Here is a 19269-nt window from a genome sequence, read left to right as displayed (position 1 = left end):
GTTCTTGTGCCACTTACAGTATTTATTGAATATTATTTCAGCTTTCTGACTAGTTGTCTCTGCTAAGTTAATTTCTTACTACAAATCAAAACACCACAGTTAATTCCTTAATTTCTGTCCTAAAAAAGAAAAATGGAAGAAATTTCAAAATATCCTTTAAAAATTGAATGTGTTATTTGGCTGGGTCTGAAACATTGAGGAGCATACATAAATGAAATAAAATTCTCACAGTTATAACTTTATTTAGATGCCTCACACAAGCTAACACTGCAAACTCCTTAAATATTTATTAATTTTATTATAATTTTTTAATCATGGTTATTCTTCCTGGTTTTTCAATCCACTGTTCATGTTATAAAACTATGCAAAAAAGAAAAAAAGCACAAAACAAACACATATAATGGTTCAAATCAGCATTACAAGGTTATCAGCAGGTTAGATCAAATACTAGTAGTTATATTTTGGAATATATTTGGATTTTGAAGGTGCTGCAGTTGGGAAAAGATCTGAAAGCTAAAAGAAGGAAAAGCAGAATTTAAATCTATATAAATAGATTCTATATAATAGATTTCTATATAGAAATCTATAATTTAGATTTCTATTTAGGTTTCTCTTTTTATTTCTAATTTAGGTTTCTCTTATTAAGGGTCCTTAACCATTAGTTGTTTTATACATTCTTAATTCATTAAAATATGAATTATTAATTCAAATTTATAGTTATTATTCTTAATTATTCTTGCTAACTGTTAAAGACCACAGATCTTCAAGTTTCCAAATGCAGGGTGAGCACTTCTTTCCTCAAAGAGACAAGTGGACTAATGCTAACTGTTTTTTTTTTTTTCCTTATTACTACAGGGTGAACATGGTGAGAGTGGATTTGATGGCACTGATGGAGAGCAGGTAACCATTAGTTTAAATGTGCAGTGCTATTAAAGACACCAGCTCAGGGTTCAAAGGTACAGATTTTGTGCCTTGAATGGGTTTTAATGCTGAACAGAAATTCTGTTGTTGGGTGTTTAGAATTCCATATCTGATTGAAGCGGGATTCTGCCAGACAAAACTTGAGAACCCGATTTAGCAGAAAGAACAACCATTAATTTTTTTCTTCTTTCTTTCCTCTTTCTGAGTATAGGGAGAACATGGATTTCCTGGACCTTCTGGAGACAAAGGCAGCAGAGGAAAATGGGTGAAGTACCGTTTACAGTAATGCTTACATTTTATTGAAACATCTTTTCAAAGTGTAATGCTGTCTGTAAAGCCTGTGAGTTGTTTTTAATAGCTGCCTGTTCTCTAATAAGCTGTCACTCCTGCTCTAAATCAGCATAGCTCCACTGACTTCAACAGATCTGGCCCTCCACCGCCACAGATACTATTTAGACTTGTACCTGAATTGTTTGTGCTCTTTTTATGAATTTAGGGCATAAAAGGCCCCAGAGGAGAACCAGGTGAACGAGGAGAATCTGGTCTAAGAGGAGATCATGTAAGTGCATTCCTTTATTTTTGTTATATTTCACTGATTTGCACCTCGATTTTGGGATGGAGATGTCTGAAATGTGATTTGAAGAGTTTTTCACAGTCCTAGACAATGCAGTACTCTGCAAGGAGAATGGTGTATTCTAGGAGTTCTGAACTTTTTAGATGTAGGTGGACTGATGTGTTTTGATATGTTGCTTGGAAGGAGGTTTTTAAGCCTCAGGTCCCACGCTTGTTTCATGAATTTTTGGTTGGTTGGTTTGTTTGTTTGTTTTTACCAGAGGCAACATAACTCCTTCTGAGGCTATTTATCATCGAATCATAGAATGGTTTGGGCTGAAAGGGACCTTAAAGATCATCTAGTTCCACACCCCTGCCATGGGCAGGGACACCTCACACTAGACTAGATTATCTGGTGAAAAGACCAGGTGGACTAGGTCAGTCTTCCCTGTTGGTTCCCACCCTGCAGAGGAATTTTAGATCACTTGAAAACCCTGTGCACTGACTCTTGGTTAGCAATTTATAATGATGCAAAGGCAAGTTACTTCTTCATGTTCACATTTTTTCCTTGCATGCTCAAGAGACCTATATAAATGCACTCCCTGAGGACTAAAATTCCAGTGCAGACAGCACACTTCTTGTGTCACAACTTTGTCTTTTCACATATATTTCAAAGACTTTGTTCCAAACAATCATACACTGTGCTAACTCCTGTCTTTAATGCTTATATTGAAATGTTCAGGTGTCATGGTAATTTGCCTCTTTGAGAGATAGAATTTCACCTGATCTAGTATTAAGTGGCTAAATGGAACTCCATTCTAGTGTAACCCCCCATCTGAAATTCATGAGTTATTATCTTAACTCTATTAACTATATTGAATCAACCAGAACAGTTTCACATTTTCAGTTTAATTTGTTGCCCATTAGTAATTTTGCTTTTAATTTCTGAGGAAAAGAACTTTGTGGACTTTGCAGAACTTCCTATATAGTGTTCTTACAAGCAGCTTCATTTAAAATAGCCTTTTTAGTTCTTGCTGTCTGCAATTACAAATCTAATTAATTCTATTTCTGTATCCTGCCTCTGTAGTCAAAGTAATAAAGGTGTGGTAACTGAAAATGCTGAGGTTTCCGTTGATCTTTTTCAGGGAGATCCTGGAGCTAACAATAATGTTACTGGTCCAAAGGGTGAAAAGGGAAACCTAGCACCACAGGTAAGCATGTTGTTCTATTTTGTGGGGAGAGGATTTGCATAATTGCTAATTTCTATTGGCTGTCCAGTGACCCAGGAGGTTTTTGTTTGTTTGCATTTTGCCTTTAGTGTTTGTCTGCAACACAGAAAGCCTCAGGAACTGCTTGATACAGTAAAAAAAGAAAAAAAAAATTTAAAATGTTTACAAAGACTATGGAAATATTCTCATAATGTAGAGCTAAGGGAAAATATAAATTTCGTATAAATATATTATTCTACCACAAATTTACATCAGTAACCTGAGAAGCTTCAAGATATGGGTTGTAAGGATACTGTTGAGAATCATGCTGGGAAAAATGCACAGGGTACTAACAGGCTGTACTCATTTTGTTACAGAACTGCTATTGCCTCAGGGTGGTGGGTAAACTTCATTTTGATCTGTAAATAGAGTGTAAGAGCTGGGATATGTCCTTTTATAGTCATGTTTGAGTTTTTAGCAGGTGTTTGAGCAAAACTGCAAGAAAAGAAGCATAAGAGAAAAGTGCAGCTTGCGTTGCCATTACACTTTGTTTGGAAAGAATAAGAAAACCTGATAAGTATTTGGACAGTAGTACATAAATGGTGGTGAATGAGAGCTTAAGTGGGTGGCAAACATATGAGAAAAATCCCCTATTTTAGAAGTCTGATTCTCTCTGAAAAAGTAGGGTTGTACGCACACATGTATGTCTATGTAGAGTGTGCTGAAAGCAGTAGAAAAACTCTGAGGGTTACTTTTTGGAGAGTAATTGGGTTTTGATGACTCTTTGGAAGCAAATCTCATCTTATGTAGTCCAGCTGAAAGGCTGAAGTCAACAAAAATGATTTCAAGGAAGCCTTGACTTAATATTGGCTGTTAGTAATTGGAAATCCAAAGCAGACATGATCTGTGTGGTTTATAATTTTTGAATGGAAATGATTTGCAGAAAGCAAGAATCAGCATTAGTATGACACAATTGATTGCAATGAAAATACTTAGAAGAAGAAACAAAGAAGGAATGTATAAAGAAGAATGTGTATGTACAAGAAAAAGGAAAGTGTTTAAAGAGCTTGGTAATTACTTTGTTTTGCAGGGAGACCCAGGCCCACATGGAGTCCAAGGAGAGCAGGGTGATGCTGGCCTAGATGTAAGAATAGTAATCAATATGGGGTGAAAATAACTGATAAAAGATACAGTGGGGTTCCCACTGTAAAACCCATTTTTGTCTTCTTCCTGTTATCCCACCCTTCAAACTCCTGCATGGAGAGGGAACAAAAATCCTCTTAAGTTTTCATAGTGAAACATATTTGGCTTCAAGTTTAGTAGCTTATATATATTGCAATGTGTTTTCTTCTCTTTAAAATCAGGAATTTGCATTCCTGTTAATTTCAGGTCTGATTCGTATGAAGTCACAAGACTTAAACTCCATTTCTTTTTCAGTGAACCTTAATTGCTTCGTGATTCCACCCTAGATAAATATATCTCTTCTTTCTGCCCATGACTACAAGTTTTCTGTGTCTGTTCAAGCATACAGATAAGCTCACTGGCAGCTGAGCTGCTCATTTTTAGTTCACTGGAGACTAGAAATTGTGAAGGCCCCTCTTCTAGGCTGTCAGAACGGTTGCCTAATGCCAAAGTCTGGCATGATCACTCCTCAGTCAGGCTGCAAAAACATCCTAAAGGCCTGCGGTGATGTGAGGTTTAGCAGTAGCATTCACTAGAGCTGCTGAGCAGTGTGCAGCAGGAAGTGGTGCAAACCTCTGGTCTCACAGGGAGAGAAGAGGGCTTTTGTTCTCTTCTTACAGAAAAAAAGCCAAAGGGCAGCTGACTAGGAAGATGTTTTCCAGAATTTTGTTGAAATGTCTTCCCTCTGCACTCATTAAGGATCTAAAATCTTTTTGCATTTTGGAAAGACTTACTCGTGTAAGAATTTCTGTCCCAAATCCACCCTTTTCTCATTTTTTTACCTTAAATCTTTCTGTGAAAATAATCTCTTCTTTCTTTAAGCTGTATTTGATTTTATTGTATATATAATGTGTTTTATGATAAACAGCTGTTTTACATATTGCTCAGTATTCTGGATGTAATCTCTCATGCCACTCCTTCCTAGGGTGCAGCAGGTCGAAGAGGCCCTCCAGGTATAAAGGTGAGTGGCTGACACTGCAGCTACCTCTTTATATGCAGCTACATGGCCAGCCAGAGTGTTTGTTCCTCTTAAAGGAAAAATTTCATTGTGAGCCAACGCACAAGTGTTTAACAATCAAAAGTCTATTTCAAGCCAAGACAGCCTTTGACTCTAAGGTGGATATATTAGAGGCTCTCCTGACTTGAAGGATTTAGAATTGGAAAGGAGTTTTCATCAAAATAAAAGGACAGTTACTTTTACTATTAGGGCAAGTATGGGAACGTAGCTAGAGAAAAGACTTTCACTAAACATGACAGGAATGAGTAGTCAGGCTGCAAAGTCTGACAGTTTATTCCTCCTTTGCTGCATGCACACAGAGATATGCATGATACACACATTCAGCACAGATAAAATTAGGGCAAGTTCTACATGATGCTTTGCTCAAAGTAAACTTAACAGTGTTAACTGCAGCTCTGAAAGTTGGCTCAAAGCATATAATGTAATCAAGATTTTAGAAATAATAAGTCAATATCTAAAAGAATATAGGATGTACAGAATGGGTCAAACCCACTGCATGCTGACTGATCATTCCAGGAAGATCCTCTGGTGGAAAAAGGTCTCATGTCATTGAGAGATGACAATCTCTCTCTCACTGTTACGTAGTAGCCTTGGTTCTCCTAGGCTTATACCCCACAGAGTCACAATGAAAGAAAACTTTCCTGAGACGTACTTAGTAAAGACATCCCTGCAATTCTCTTAAATGATGATTCAAATAATGTTCTTGGAAAAGAAAACTTGTTTGTTCCAGAGTATGAATTACAAAATACAGTTATCAAAGCAAATCTAAAGGCAGCTATATTCAAGGGCAGGTTAGTGCAAGTAAAAATTAAATGCTGGGTATTCTCAAGTATAGATTACATGATCATTCTAGAAAATCTTGCTTTAGCACAAGTGGTTCGCATTTACCCAATCTCTCTGCAAAGTTGTTGACACAGATAAAGAAGATGGTATATGCCATGGTATAGCATTTCCCCTTTATCTTAGTGCATATAAACCCAAGGAAACATTACAATTTTGTGTATAACACTGTCAGTACCAGCAGGATGGAATATATCTTGAAGTCCTACCCTGTGTTGGAGTCTGGGGAATAGGTAGAGTTGTAGCTTCTGAATGAAACTGCAAACCAGCATTTTGAGTAGGCCAAGTGTGAAATGTTAATAAATAATAGAAAGAACAACCGCAGTGGTGCAATATAGAACATAAATTTCAGCAAAGGAAAAAGACTACTGGGAGGGGGTAGTCTCTTTTATGGCAGTAGTATTTCTTCAGCAGCACAATGTTTGATTTGTCTCTAATTTCTGGTCTTCCTGTTCCTCTCCTGTTGAGAGGTTTTGCTATACCTTTATTACTTTTTTCCTGTGTTTGGCAGCCAGGTAACACAGATTTTTTTACATTTAGAATTATTCAAATTAATATTTCACTGAGAAATGTCAATCAGAAGTGAGAGTTCTGCAAGTTCCCTAAACTACAGTCTGGTCACTTCTCAGATTTTTGCAATGCACATGTATGTCTCGTGCCAAAACCCCTGTCTCCACCTGGTTTCTGAAAGCCCCAATTTGGATTTCACTTTGAGAATCCAGAATTTTCACTGAGGCATTGCAGATGGGAATATACTGGAAGATTTTGATACTGTCTGCCAGCAGGGAGAAAGCACCATGCTTTGCCTATTTCCAGAATCAGCATAACTTGAAAGAATATGAGCTTTTTACAGTTGTTTCCTATTTCTATCTCAGAAATTCTTTATAGGGTTTATGAAGATGTTTTAAATTAAAATATTGAAGAATCTTCAGCAATTCTGCCTCTTAATTATTCCAATCCTTGCTTGATCACTCAGAAATTCATTTCTTAGGTAGTTATGAAACTTGGTGCCTTTTTTTCTTCTCCCCATTGGATTGCAGCTGAACTCTGATGAATGTTTGCATTTTTCTGTCAGGTTACAATAAAAAGAAATAATCCAAGTAACCTATGGGTGTTACAGGACCAAAACTGAAGTCAGTGGAAATCGATCTGTACCATATCTTGGTTGTACTGACAAGCACAAGAACTCTCATGTGGCTAGAAAATAAGAATGTTTAAATTGTTTAGTAAATTCACAGAGTACAGAATTAGTTGAACCTTTTCAACTAATTGAATGTTAGTTGAGACAACCCTCTTCATCTCACTGGAAGCCCCCTCAGCCAATGGTGAAGCCACCCTTTTGTAAAATGGCAGGGAACAAGAGAAATGACTGAAACTCAGAGCAACAGAGAACTTTTAAACTGTTTTCATTCAGGTACTTGATGATGAGCTTTGAATTCCAAAAGCATAATAAAAAAATATTTTTCTGGGTCAGTAGGCATTGAAAGGTAGGTCTCAACTAATGATCAAATGCATGTAAATGTCCTTCACTGAAAAGGTGTAAGAAAGGAATGGCAAAGAGAATTGCACACTTCTGTCTTCCACATCCCCTGGAGAAGCAAGATGGAACAGGAAACCCTGCAATATGACAGTGGCATCCATCCTTGGGTGAGATTGTGGGTGTTGTGTCTTCCCACTGAGATCTCTTGCATGGCAGGATGTTACAAAGCTGCCACAGGGCACAGCTCTATCAGCAGAAGTTATGAGAGCTTCACTGTGAATCTTCCCTGATGTCTCTGGGCCAGGAAGCAGAACTATTTAGTCCTGATGTTTGTGGGGTCTTCAAGGACCCTTCCGTGGACCACAGCATCCTGCTTTGTAAGGAAATATGATATGGCCAGTCCCTCTGGAAGAGGAAGATTTTGTGCTGAAATGGAATAAAGAGGAATCTCTCAGGTAGATAGATATTGGTGGTGATGTACTTAGGGACAAATAATCAAATTAGAGACAGTGAGACAGATTTACCCACCTAACACATAAGGGCTTGTTTTGGGTTTAGCTCTTAATAAAAGGCACTGAAATAATACCCTCATCAACAAAGTCATTAACTTCCCTTGCAGTCTGCATGGACACACTGCTGTTCACCATATCCTGAGAAGGACTCCTCCCAGGACTTGTAGTTCCAATTATCTGTACCTTTTTGTAATAAAAGGAGGGTACCTTTTTCAATTAGTTGAAACAACATAAAGAAGCACAGCTAGCCATACTTAACAGTCAGAAGTAGTCAGCGGGCAGAAGGAACAGGTGTGGTGTGGTATCAGAGACGTGTTTGTCACAGACAAGAACAACACTGCAGTCTGTGTGCTGGAAACAAAGCAAAATAGTGAAGAGCAAAAGGAGAATAAATTAAAGGAAGGCAAGAGAGAGAAGAAAAGAGAGAGGAGAAAAAAGGGCAACCACTTTTCTGAGTTTTGATTCAAAGTAAATTTAAGTAGCTGAAAACTTTATATTGGTTTTGGATTCTAGTAGAGTGTGCCTAAGTAATGTATCCATTTTCATTATAGTAAAAATGATTTTTGTGGAAATCTATTGCTACATGATTTTTTTTGCATCTGGAAGTAACATTTACTTACTGGTGTTCCATTTTAGAGTGTTCTTACTCTGGCTATAAATTAGCTTTCTTTTTTGCTTTTGGCTTTTTTTTTTTTCCTGTTGTTATCTTTTGTTTCATTCATATGGTGGAGAATGAAAGTTCAGCCTTTAAATTCATTTTTGCTCAGAAGATTCTTTCCAGAACCATCTGTTTCCCAAGAATCTTCAGACACATGTTTATGATTTCTCCAGTGAAAGGGGTTCTGCAAGGCCTGGAATATCTTGGTGCTAGTTGTCACCATTTTACTCAATCCAGAAGACAGTGAGTATTTCTTATGGATGTCAGCTAAACTGACTCATCCTCAGATGGCAGCCTTATGGAGATAGGAGCTGGAAGAGGTTTTTTCCCATCATCAAGGCAGATTTGATTTGCCTCACTGAATAACCAGAGTGAAAGATGGGGAGTAAAAATGGGTCTAATTCTAGTGTGATTATGAAGTCACGATTCCCCCTCAGAGCCATTCTCCATGGGTAATGGGAAAGAAGATCTGCCCTTGTGGCTTGGCTTTATGACTTCTGGTCTTTGCAGTGGACAACAGTAATGCACAAATATTGCTGACACATGGTGTAAAATATATTCAGCAAAATAAAACTGACCTCTTCTGCTGCAGCTTTTATATTCATCACACCCCCTAGAAAACCAAGGAAAAGCTACTCTTCTGCTTTTTGAGTTTTCTTCAACAGGAATTTGAAGCTGTTGGAAAGCTGTTTGAGAGCATTGGAAAAGTTTCTATCAACTGATACTCTGTACAGAGATGAAATTATTATATTTTGATGTGCAAATGACAAGTACTAATTTGTCTGGGTTTGTTGTTGTTTTCTTGGGTTTTGTTTGGCAGGGTGAGCAAGGAGATCCGGGGGAAACAGGTTACTCAGGAGAAACTGGTCTTCCAGGCCCACAGGTAATTAACAGAATTTCTGAGTTGTTTTTATGTTAGTTATGGAGAAAATAAATTGTCAGTCTTGGTATTTTGTTTGTATTTTGGAAAGCTTTGTTGACTTCGGCTAATGAATATTATGAGTAAGACTTCTCCTTGGTAAATCTCTTCTGTAACCCCGAGGAATTAAATGTGGCAAGTTACATGGGTGCAACTTCTAGTGAAACTAGAAGAGGAACATGAGTAGCAAAAATAAGTAATTTAGCCAACACATCTCCAATTTACATGATATTATCAAGCAGATATCTTCAAAATGAATTAATTAGAAATTGCTAGCAATAAATACATAAAATCTATTGCATTGACAAAACCAGTGAGAAAAGCTTTGTTTAAAAACTTTTCTAGGTGGAGTCATTTTGAAGAGAATTATCATGGTAGACTTACAGTAGCTTCTAGCTTAAAGATGCTCTTAAATTCTCTAGAGATGCTTTTAACTTTACATTTTAGGATGGAGAAGGCATGCCTACTTGATAGTAGGCTGCTTGGTATCTTAGACACCTCAGTGAGTCTCTGAATCAGGCTGGCAGGCAGTGACTGTCTCAGCTGCTTAACCCAGGCAAATTCATACAATGAAACAGCCAGAAGTTTCACCTGTAAAATAAGGCTTGTGAAACAGGCACTGGGATTCCGATTGTTGCAGCAATCTGATTGTCTTTGAAAGGCTGTTAACACTGAACTGACTTCTTGTTTCAATGGCTTCTTTACATCAGGGCCCAAGAGGACCACAAGGCATCAGAGGACCTCCAGGACCACAAGGCATGTCAGGCCCTCTGGTTAGCATTAAATAATATATTCCAGCTGTGCACGTTAGGCCTTTTCATTCTCGGTGTTGATGTTGTTCTTATAAAGAGTTTTCAAAAAGCTCATAAAAAGTAGAAACCAAGGGCTTTTTGGTGTAATACTTAAGGAAACTGATTTGCAGTCTCATATGATAAAATAACAGCCCTGAAAATAGATTTAGGTGCGTGAATAGCAAGTGCCAGAGTGTAATGAGGTTGTAACTATTGAGCACTGTCTGCTGAACTTCTCACTTGTGTGATGCTGTTGATTTTGTGGATTCGTGTTCTGGAATTACACCATTGTAACTCAAGACTGGAATGTCCTATGTCGTCAGCCTTGGTCATCTGTTTCAGTCAAGTAATGATGCTCATGCTTACATACCCAATTATATATGTGCATTAATATATCTGTGCATATATGCATGTATTAACTAGGTATCTATGTAGATGGAAAATAACATTTATGTCATACTTGATAACATTTTGAGAATTTTATGGCAGTTGTACAGATGGCAGGAAATAAGTGGAATGATAGCTTGACCAGTAACTTACTTGTGGCCCTCAAAAGCCTATTATTTTTACTGATTCCATAGTAATTTCAAGCGGCAATGAATCTTTGAGTGCAGTGAGCCCTTGATTTTGTCATTGTGCACCTTTTAACTGATTCTTCTTATTACAGGGTAGTCTGGGAACTCCAGGTTCACCTGGCTCTGTTGGAAAGTTAGGTGCAAGAGGAGCAAAGGTAAAAATTTTTAAAGTATCTAATTGCAGCAATCTAACAGTGTCATTCATTCAAGAATCTGACCAAAGAAGCATGGACTAACAAGGGGCAGTTCCGTACTGTGAAACGTGCAGAATGTTAAGTTTTTAAGATGTTTTTAGCTTGCATGGCAAGACAAGTGATGTGCTCAAGGTAATCTTACACATACCAGTGCTATACTAAGAAGGTTTTAGTGTTGCCACGACCACTGTTGTAATTGCTCTTGAGGTAATGGTTCTGAATGGGACCTGGCTTCTCACAAAATGGAGCAGAAGGCAGTACTGACCCTTGAATTTGTTTTATGATTCCTAGAATTTGCCCAATCCATTGAAAATACTCACCAGTGAATCGTAGAATATCTTGTAGATAATGGTTGGAGGGGATCCATGAGAATCATCAAGTCCAACTCCCTGCTTCTTGCGGGACTACTTAAAACTAAACCATAAAGAGCATCATTCATGCTGCTTGAACTCTGACAGGCTTTGTGCCATGATCACTTTTTTGGGGAGCCTGTTCCAGTGATTAACACTGGATCAGTGACTTCACCCTTGGGCGAAGAACTTTTTCCTAACCTCCAATCTGACCTTCCCAGTTCAAAGAAGCTGCTTATGTTAACCTTGTTTTTCTAAAGATTCCAAACAAGTCCAAGGAAGCTTGACTGTTATGATGTCTATTTTAGAGGAATGCGCATGTTGAGATGAACTGCATAAGCATGAAGTCAAACAGAAAGGCTAATACTAACAGCTTGTTCACGTTAGAGTTTACTTACTTATAATAAATGTTATCCTTACTTTCCTTTCGTTTATGTGTGTTGATATGTGAGATTTTATTTAATAAAAATAACTCAATTTAGGTGTCGTTGCATCTTTGAATCTAAAAATCACAAATAACACCAGTTAGCTAAGCCTTTCAGCCTCTTTGAAGGGTTGTAGCATTTAGTGACAGAGAGGTACCAGAAGGTCAAAGTGCTACTATGAAAAACATCACTGTGTGGAAACATATTAAAACAGTGACAAAAATTGGGAAGATATATAGGAATCTCCATCATACATTCCATTTTCTCAGTCTGGTTTTGTGCTGTTTAATATTAAGGTCTTTGTTAGAAGAATGTTCAATAAGAAAGTGAAAACAAAAATGGAATTGAAGAAAAGAAACCTTGCAAGAGGACTAAGAACACAATGCAGACAGCCTGCCTGGGAAATATAATTTGCTATCAACAGATGCTTCAGGCTGGTAGAATTCCAGAATATATCCTGCTACCATTAATATATATTTTTTCAAACTCCACTTTTTTTCGCTTGTAATTCTTTATAACAATGGGAGTTGTATTGAACAAAGGCCTTTGGGGTTTAGCCGCATGAGTGCTCAGCATGTTCTGATTTGCCAAGTCCGTTCCAGTTCCACCACCAGGAACAGTCCATGAAACATGGTCTGTAATGGAAGGCTTTTGCCCAGCATCAAGTAATCTATAAAATGTATAGGCACACTTCAGTTTAAGAGACAAGTTTGTGTTTCAGAGAGAAGAACTCTCCTGAATGAGCCAAACCTAATGGCTTTTGTGTTTCAATTATAACAGGGTGAACCTGGTGACCCTGGAGAGAAGGGCCTAGTTGGACCACCTGGACAGAGAGGCATTCCTGTGAGTCTTTCTGCCATAATTTGGGACTCTTGTATTTTAATACCTATCCATCTGAATCAGTACCGTTCATTCCCTTCTATTTTCTCTATTTGATACCATTAAAATTATTTCACCTTTGGTTCTCAGTTTCCTTATGGACACCAGATTTCTTGTGGGCTAGAGAGAATATCTTTCCCCTCAAATTCTCTAGAAGTGAGACAGTATGATAAATGTAGGGCACACAGTGGAAAGGAACTATGACCTCTGTCCTTGTTTTCCCTCTACAGTTTTTGCCATCATTTGCTAGGTTTTAGATTGTGTTTTGGTAGCTTGTCCTACTTCATCAGTCTTAACGGCATGGGCACCTCATTGTAATGGGACATCTTTTTTCCAAAATGAAATTGGATATAAACCTAATCCTCTATTAAAAGCTAACTCATAGTATATTTAACCTACACAGGGCATGGATGGCAGAGATGCCTATGGTCCTGAAGGAAGCAAAGGAGCAAAGGTGGGTGCTTCAAGTCAGAGAGTCAGTCTCCATTCTACTGTGCCATCAAACATGACCATCCATATTTAATTAAAAAGAATGCCAGGTGCATTTCTATGGTTCGGTGAGAGGCTCAGGATTACCACAATCCTTGTGAGATATTTTTCCATAGGATATTGTTTTGAGGACCACTCACTCTTACTCTTTCCCTGATGTGTGTATGTATATGTGGAGGATTGTACTTCTTGGAGTACACAGTCCTTTCTTCACACTTCAGCCTGCCTGACCAGACACTGTTATTGGCAAGTATTGGTAGGCCAGCCGCTAAGGGATTTTTTAATTTTTCTTCTTTCAGAGGAGGGATTCCTCAACTACGAAGTTGGGGATGATACGCTTCAAACACCCTTGCTGTTTTAATGTGAAATATTCTTCTTTGTTCTCCTAAGGTCAGCAGTAAAATCTGAGGATTAACTTCTGGATTGCTAAGAAATTTTTATCATTCCACTCACAGTGCTGAAAAAAAAAAGTAATTAAATGGCTACTTCCCTAAAATTGTGTAAGAATTCAGCTAAAATAAAAAGTATACAGAAAGTATGAGGTCAAAATCACGGCACCAGTGGATCAGTGCATGAACAAAGTGGTCAGGATGTTGGAAACAGCTGCAGTTCTCCTTTCAAAGAGTTTGTGCAGTATTGCAACTAGTCCTTTCTTGTTGCTTGTGAAACAGAAAGGGTCCAGTGAATCTCACTGGTAGGCCCATCTGTTCACTCTCTCTTTTTGTGGGAGAGCCAGAGTGTTGCAGAAAGCTGCAGAAAAGATATGAAAGGCCTTCTAGGAGCCTCTGCAATAGATAAACTCCTTTTTCAAAAATGGCTTTTTGGTAAAATGACTCTTGATATTTCTTATTTTCCAATCTCTTTTCTTACTGTCTTAGCTCTACCAATTTCCTTTGATGGCAGGGTTTCGTGGGTTACACATACTTTGTATGCAAGAGGACAAGGACATATATAGGTAGTGTGAATTCTGGTGTTTAGGAAAGGTACACTTCACTTCTGATTGGTTTTTGTGAGAGCTTCTGTATTTCTCATGGACGAACAAAGAACACACTAAAAACTGAAGTAACTGAGAACAGCTGATGACTTGACTTCTAGTAAGCCAAGAAAATATTATGGTATCATTTTTTAGTCTGGGTGGTACAAAATTTTGAAACTACATTCAAACACTGAGTTCTGAATGTTATACTTTACTGATAATTGCTCCACATGAATTCCTCTACATGTTATTAGGAGGCATGAATAAGTTTTGATAAAACACTTACTTGAGAAATGGAATATTCTCAAAAATTTAGAAACTATTGGAAATTCTTAAAATGCTCTTGTTTTAGATGAGCAAGGTATTAATCTAAAATGGTGTCATTTGAGACCAGACTAGCAGCCACTATTACTCGGATGGGTTCTAAAGCTGAGAATAATTTTGAAATTGTTTCTGGTTTAATGACATCAAACTCTAAGCAGATTACGACATTCCAGATTCTTATGAAATCTTTGTCCTTTCTTTTCATAGGGAGAGTCTGGATTCATAGGACATCCTGGTCCACAGGTATGATTACATGGGCGTGTTTGTGTGCTTTTTGTCTTGTTTTACATTATTCTTATTTGGAAGAAGTTGCCTGTGTTTCTATCTGTCTTCTCCTTTCCAACAAATTCTGGATTTCATTAATTTTCAGGGAGAAGAAGGAGATCCGGGCATTCCAGGAGCTGAAGGACCCAAAGGAATTAGGGGTAGAAGAGTAAGAATGATAAATCTGCTAACTCTGTGAGAGTTCTAAAAGTAAAACCCTTACACCCAAAGTGTTTCTTACCAAAAGTTTTTTAAATTGGTTCCCACACTAATCTTTTATTGCCATAAGTTGGGCAAGAGGTCTTCAGAGAATGCAGGTCTAAATCTTCATAAGTGATAGTTGCTTATAATTCTTAGGAGTGGTAGTCTATGAAAATGCAGGATCCAACTCACAGTATTATTACAGTTTATCTGCCTGATAAAATTTGGTACTAGTGCATGCAATTATAAAGAATAAAACTTGGATTTCTATTTTTAGGGTAATGCTGGCACACCAGGTTCCCTGGGAGATCCAGGTGACCAAGGGCCATCAGGACCTATGGTAATTTTATTTTATTTTTTTTTAAATAAAATTTTTATTTTTAAAAATCACCCTTGAATTGCTCTTGAACTTACTATTAGATCGATGGAATATCTAATAGTGTTTCACATGGTAAACTATGCTTAATCGGCCTGGCAGTTGCACAGAGTTATGTCTTGCTTGTGGGTGTGTGTGCGCAGGAGCACCCGGTGGAAATGGAACTGCAACAATACAATGCTGGCCCGAATTTCTTCCACAGTACCTGGTATTGTCTTTAGGCTGGGTAAATATCTAATTAAAAGAACAGAAAATACTGAAATATAGAACTGAATAGATCTGCTGAAAGCCAATGCATTTTTTTTTAATTTAAAAAGAAAAGCCATTTAAAATCAAACTTGAAGTTAAAGGCACTTACTTAAAGCTTAAATTGACTATAACCTGTTAATCCATAATACAAGTAGATGCCTTGATGTACTTTTCCAGTGTCTGTGTTCTGCATTTTATACAACAAAATGTTTTATTCTCTATCTAAGCAGATGAAAGGATTGTGGATTTCAGTAGGATTTAGGACTAGCCCTTTAGGTAGTTAGGAAAATCTCTGTATGTGTCTGTCTTTACCCTGTGGCAATTCTGAAAATCAGCTCCACAGTGACCAGAGACAATCCCTAGTGTTAGTGACTTTCTTGTTTATTTTCTTAAGCTTACTCTTTCAGTTTAAATGTGGAACATTACTGGTAACAGTATCTTTACCTGTAAAACATGGCCCACAGGATGTGTGCAACTTAGAAAACATTTTTTTTCCCTTCTCATTCCACTGTGTTGGTTAATGAATGTACCTGTCCCACTTTATTCTATGATGCTGGGCACAGAATGGCTAAGAGTGCCTGCTGGAGTACATTGCTCTCTCTGCTGCTTGGCCACTCACAAAATTCACAGATAGACAGATCTTGTGAGCTGATGATCCACAGCTGTAGGCCTTGCCAGTCCATGGTACAAGAAGTCTTCAGAGATATTTCAAGTTCAAGATCATCTCTTCAAGTGTAGAAATGAGAATAGAGCTTGGGATGTATGGGTTTGGTGGGATTACTGCAGTAGCAGTGAATCAGTGAAATGAGAAAGTGGGAACACTATAAGAAGTGGAAGAGATAGGAATGCAGGAAGAGGTACAGGTAGTAGGCAGGGCCAGCCAAGACAGGCTTGTTTCACCCATCCTTGGTGATTTGATTATCCAATGTGTCAAGTCTGCACAGCTCAGTCACCACCACTGTAGTGGTACGGTAGAGAGAGGGTAAGGAAAAGGAAGTGCGATGTGGAGTTCAAATTGTTTGCTGTATCTCAGTGCAGCTCCCTGGGACTAAGTGAAATTTTTCAGTAGTCTTCTTACGTATCTGAAATGCACACATGATGAATACTCTCAGACTCCCTTGAAAATTAGTTATTTTTCCTGTATTTTATTCCTGTTATGAAGATTAAACAATACTTTTATTTTGAAAAAAAGATGCTTGGAGTGCTGTTATTTTCCCAAAGCTCCCAAGGAGAAGGTTGCAGAGTAGGCAAAGCTGTCATGATGTGTATATGGTCTGCACGATCTTCCAGGGTAGAACTGTGGGGTTTGTACTGTACAAGAGGAGAGGGAAAGCTTGTCATGCACCAGATGTTGGAAAGTATGTGAAGTGCAAATAACAGAACCATAGCAGAGAAACTGCTGTTTATAAAGGAACCCAGTTCTGAATTATGCTGGTCCTCAAGGGCAACAAGTATTGAAAATTTAAAAACCATTAAGGAAAATGGACTGAGAAATAAATATTAAAGAAATAAAGTAGACTGCAACTCCAAGCAGGTCCACAGAAATCTATGCTGGGAACCACTGTCTCCTCGTATTTCAAATTCATAAACAGTTGTTGGGAAACACTGTTTGCCTGCATTTTCTTTGGGCTACAGAGTAATGGAAATGCATTATCAGGGTCTGATTTCTTCGACCTGTGTTTAATTTGTTTCAGGGTGCCAAGGGACCAGTGGGCACCATTTTAATGGAAGTAAGTAATCACCTTACAGCTAACTGTATACTACATGGAATTATCTTTAGTCCTCCGTTTGTAATCACTGACAGCAATGAGCACAATTAGCTGTTTTGAACCAGTATCTTTTCCATGTGCTTGTCAGAGTGTGCAGTGGGTTCTTCCATTCTGCAAGCAACCAAGGAATGAGAAACAATTATGCGTGTGGATTAAAACCATGTGCTAGCTTTTGCAAACTGTTGGACCATTAATATTCATTTATCAGTTTCTTCATATCAGTTGACATACCAGCTCATGTTAGGGTTGCTTTTTCCCCTCTTGTAAAGGAAGGCATTTCTTCAGCAACAGTTATTTTCACTGGGAATAGAAGTGCAGAATTTCTTCACAGTCTTAATCCCACATAAAATGAACACTTCTGAGTAAAGGCTTCATTAATCCTTGCATGGGTGACTACCTGCAGGCAATACTGTTGAAGGTATGTTCTATGTCCGGATGGCATCCTCCTCTCCTTCATGGACCTCTCTCTTCCTATGTGAGTCGCTACTGGAATGCCCATTGTTTATGGAAGTGCCATTGACTGGTGACATCCTAGATCAATTTATTAAACAAAATGAAGAATGGATAGATGTTGGGGTCCCTCCCCTGCCATGGAGCCCTGGGAGAGGGGCCCTGAGGGCACAGACACGGGGTTTCCCTGCCCCTGCTCAGCCTCGTTCCCATTGGTTGGTTTGTGTTCCCTGCACGGGCAGAAGGACCCTTGGTCCCGTGACTGGAACAGTTCCTCGGCAGAGCCTCGGCCATGCGGCTGGAGAAATAAACATCTCTCTGAAACAGCTATCAAGAATCTGTCTGTCCGTATATATTTCCTTTCCACGGGACTCCTGGTTTGATATATGCGTGTTGCAGGATCCCCACTGCAACATAATGGTGGAGAATTGTGAGCAGAACGATCCCCGATCCCTAAGCGACTGATTTGTGTGAGTAAACCCTGGAAACTTTGGATTCCTCTTCTTGGTTTTGTTTTGCTGTTCCATATCTAAACCATGGAGGAACTGTGGGAAGACTCTTGGCTCTCAGAGCCGCATATGGACATTTATCTTAAACTTAAAATGATTCTTGAACAACGATTTGTAAATTTTAGCTTGATTCAAGCTCATAAAGAACTGAGACACTTCCTGGCATGGTTGTTTAAGAACTTTTTCTATGTTTCTTGGGATTTAATTCTTACCAAGGGCTTTTGGAAAACCGTTTGGACACAGTTAATATTGGAGTCAAAATATATGCCGATGGAAGAATATTTTCGTGAATATTATTCAATTACCGAGACTGTTGAGCAATGTCAGCTGTGTCCTGGCGAAGGGAAGCCTGGCGCAGGGACCGTGCGGCCCAGGCCACGTGCACCGAGCGCTCTGCGAGCAGCAACGAGGCAGTTCCCGCGCGCGGGCGGAGCCACGCGAGCCGCAGTGTCAGTGGCGGAGCGAGGCGCGGCGAGAGCGGCGGGACCCGGCGGTGCCCGCCCGGCCCCGCGCAGCGCGTGGTGGAGCGAGCCCCGGGAACGCCCGGCCGAGAGGGGCGGCGCGCGGGCGGCGGTGGCGGTGGAGCGGAGCCGCGCCCAGCCGAGACGTGCGCTGGAGCGGGGCGCGGGGGAGTCGTTGCTTGGGGGCCTGGCCGAGACGTGGGTGCAGCGCCTGGCAGCGGCAGCGAAACAGCGACCAGAGGAGGCGACGCACGGAGAACTGAGCGGCGCGGCCCGGCCCGGCCCGCGCAGCCCCGAACGCGACCCCGGGAAAAGCACGCAGGCACCAGCAGCCCCGACAATTCCAACACGGGAGCGACCGAAGGAGAGAGCAAAGACGCAGCGAGACAGAAATCAGCAGCCACTCGGAAAAAGGAAAAGATCATAGTAACTAAGATCTTAGGGATAGTAAAATGGTATAATGTTAAGCAAAATTATGGTTTTATAACAAGGTGTGACAACCAGCAAGACATATTCGTGCATAGAACTGCTATTAAAAAGAATAACCCTGAAAAATGCATCCCAAGCTTGGGAGATGGAGAGGTAGTGGAATTCAAAATTATACGAGGTAGAAAAGGGTTACAAGCATCGCAGGTCACTGGGCCTGCTGGTGTTCCTGTAAAAGGCAGTATATATGTTAAAAATTGTAGTCATGTTA

The 19269-nt window shown here is 39.2% G+C and overlaps 1 protein-coding gene across 1 annotated transcript in view; it reads left to right on the top strand.

The window, feature by feature from the left end:
* The window catches only part of LOC121671952 (collagen alpha-4(VI) chain-like), a 32041-nt gene that overhangs the window by 1893 nt on the left and 10879 nt on the right, over positions 1 to 19269 (top strand). Inside the window, exons 3-17 of the mRNA XM_042044299.1 lie at positions 856 to 900; positions 1133 to 1186; positions 1418 to 1480; positions 2619 to 2684; positions 3772 to 3825; positions 4789 to 4824; positions 9192 to 9254; positions 10001 to 10063; positions 10749 to 10811; positions 12406 to 12468; positions 12908 to 12958; positions 14501 to 14536; positions 14664 to 14726; positions 15036 to 15098; positions 17078 to 17113. Of these exons, the coding sequence (XP_041900233.1) occupies positions 856 to 900; positions 1133 to 1186; positions 1418 to 1480; positions 2619 to 2684; positions 3772 to 3825; positions 4789 to 4824; positions 9192 to 9254; positions 10001 to 10063; positions 10749 to 10811; positions 12406 to 12468; positions 12908 to 12958; positions 14501 to 14536; positions 14664 to 14726; positions 15036 to 15098; positions 17078 to 17113 (819 nt within the window). The remainder of the gene's footprint in view (positions 1 to 855; positions 901 to 1132; positions 1187 to 1417; positions 1481 to 2618; positions 2685 to 3771; positions 3826 to 4788; positions 4825 to 9191; positions 9255 to 10000; positions 10064 to 10748; positions 10812 to 12405; positions 12469 to 12907; positions 12959 to 14500; positions 14537 to 14663; positions 14727 to 15035; positions 15099 to 17077; positions 17114 to 19269) is intronic.

This window comes from Corvus kubaryi, unplaced genomic scaffold (assembly GCF_017639235.1).
Source record: "Corvus kubaryi isolate FWS band 111438036 unplaced genomic scaffold, C.kubaryi_AGA036_p1.0 37398, whole genome shotgun sequence".
NCBI lineage: Eukaryota > Metazoa > Chordata > Aves > Passeriformes > Corvidae > Corvus > Corvus kubaryi.
This window is presented reverse-complemented; position numbering and strand designations above follow the sequence as displayed.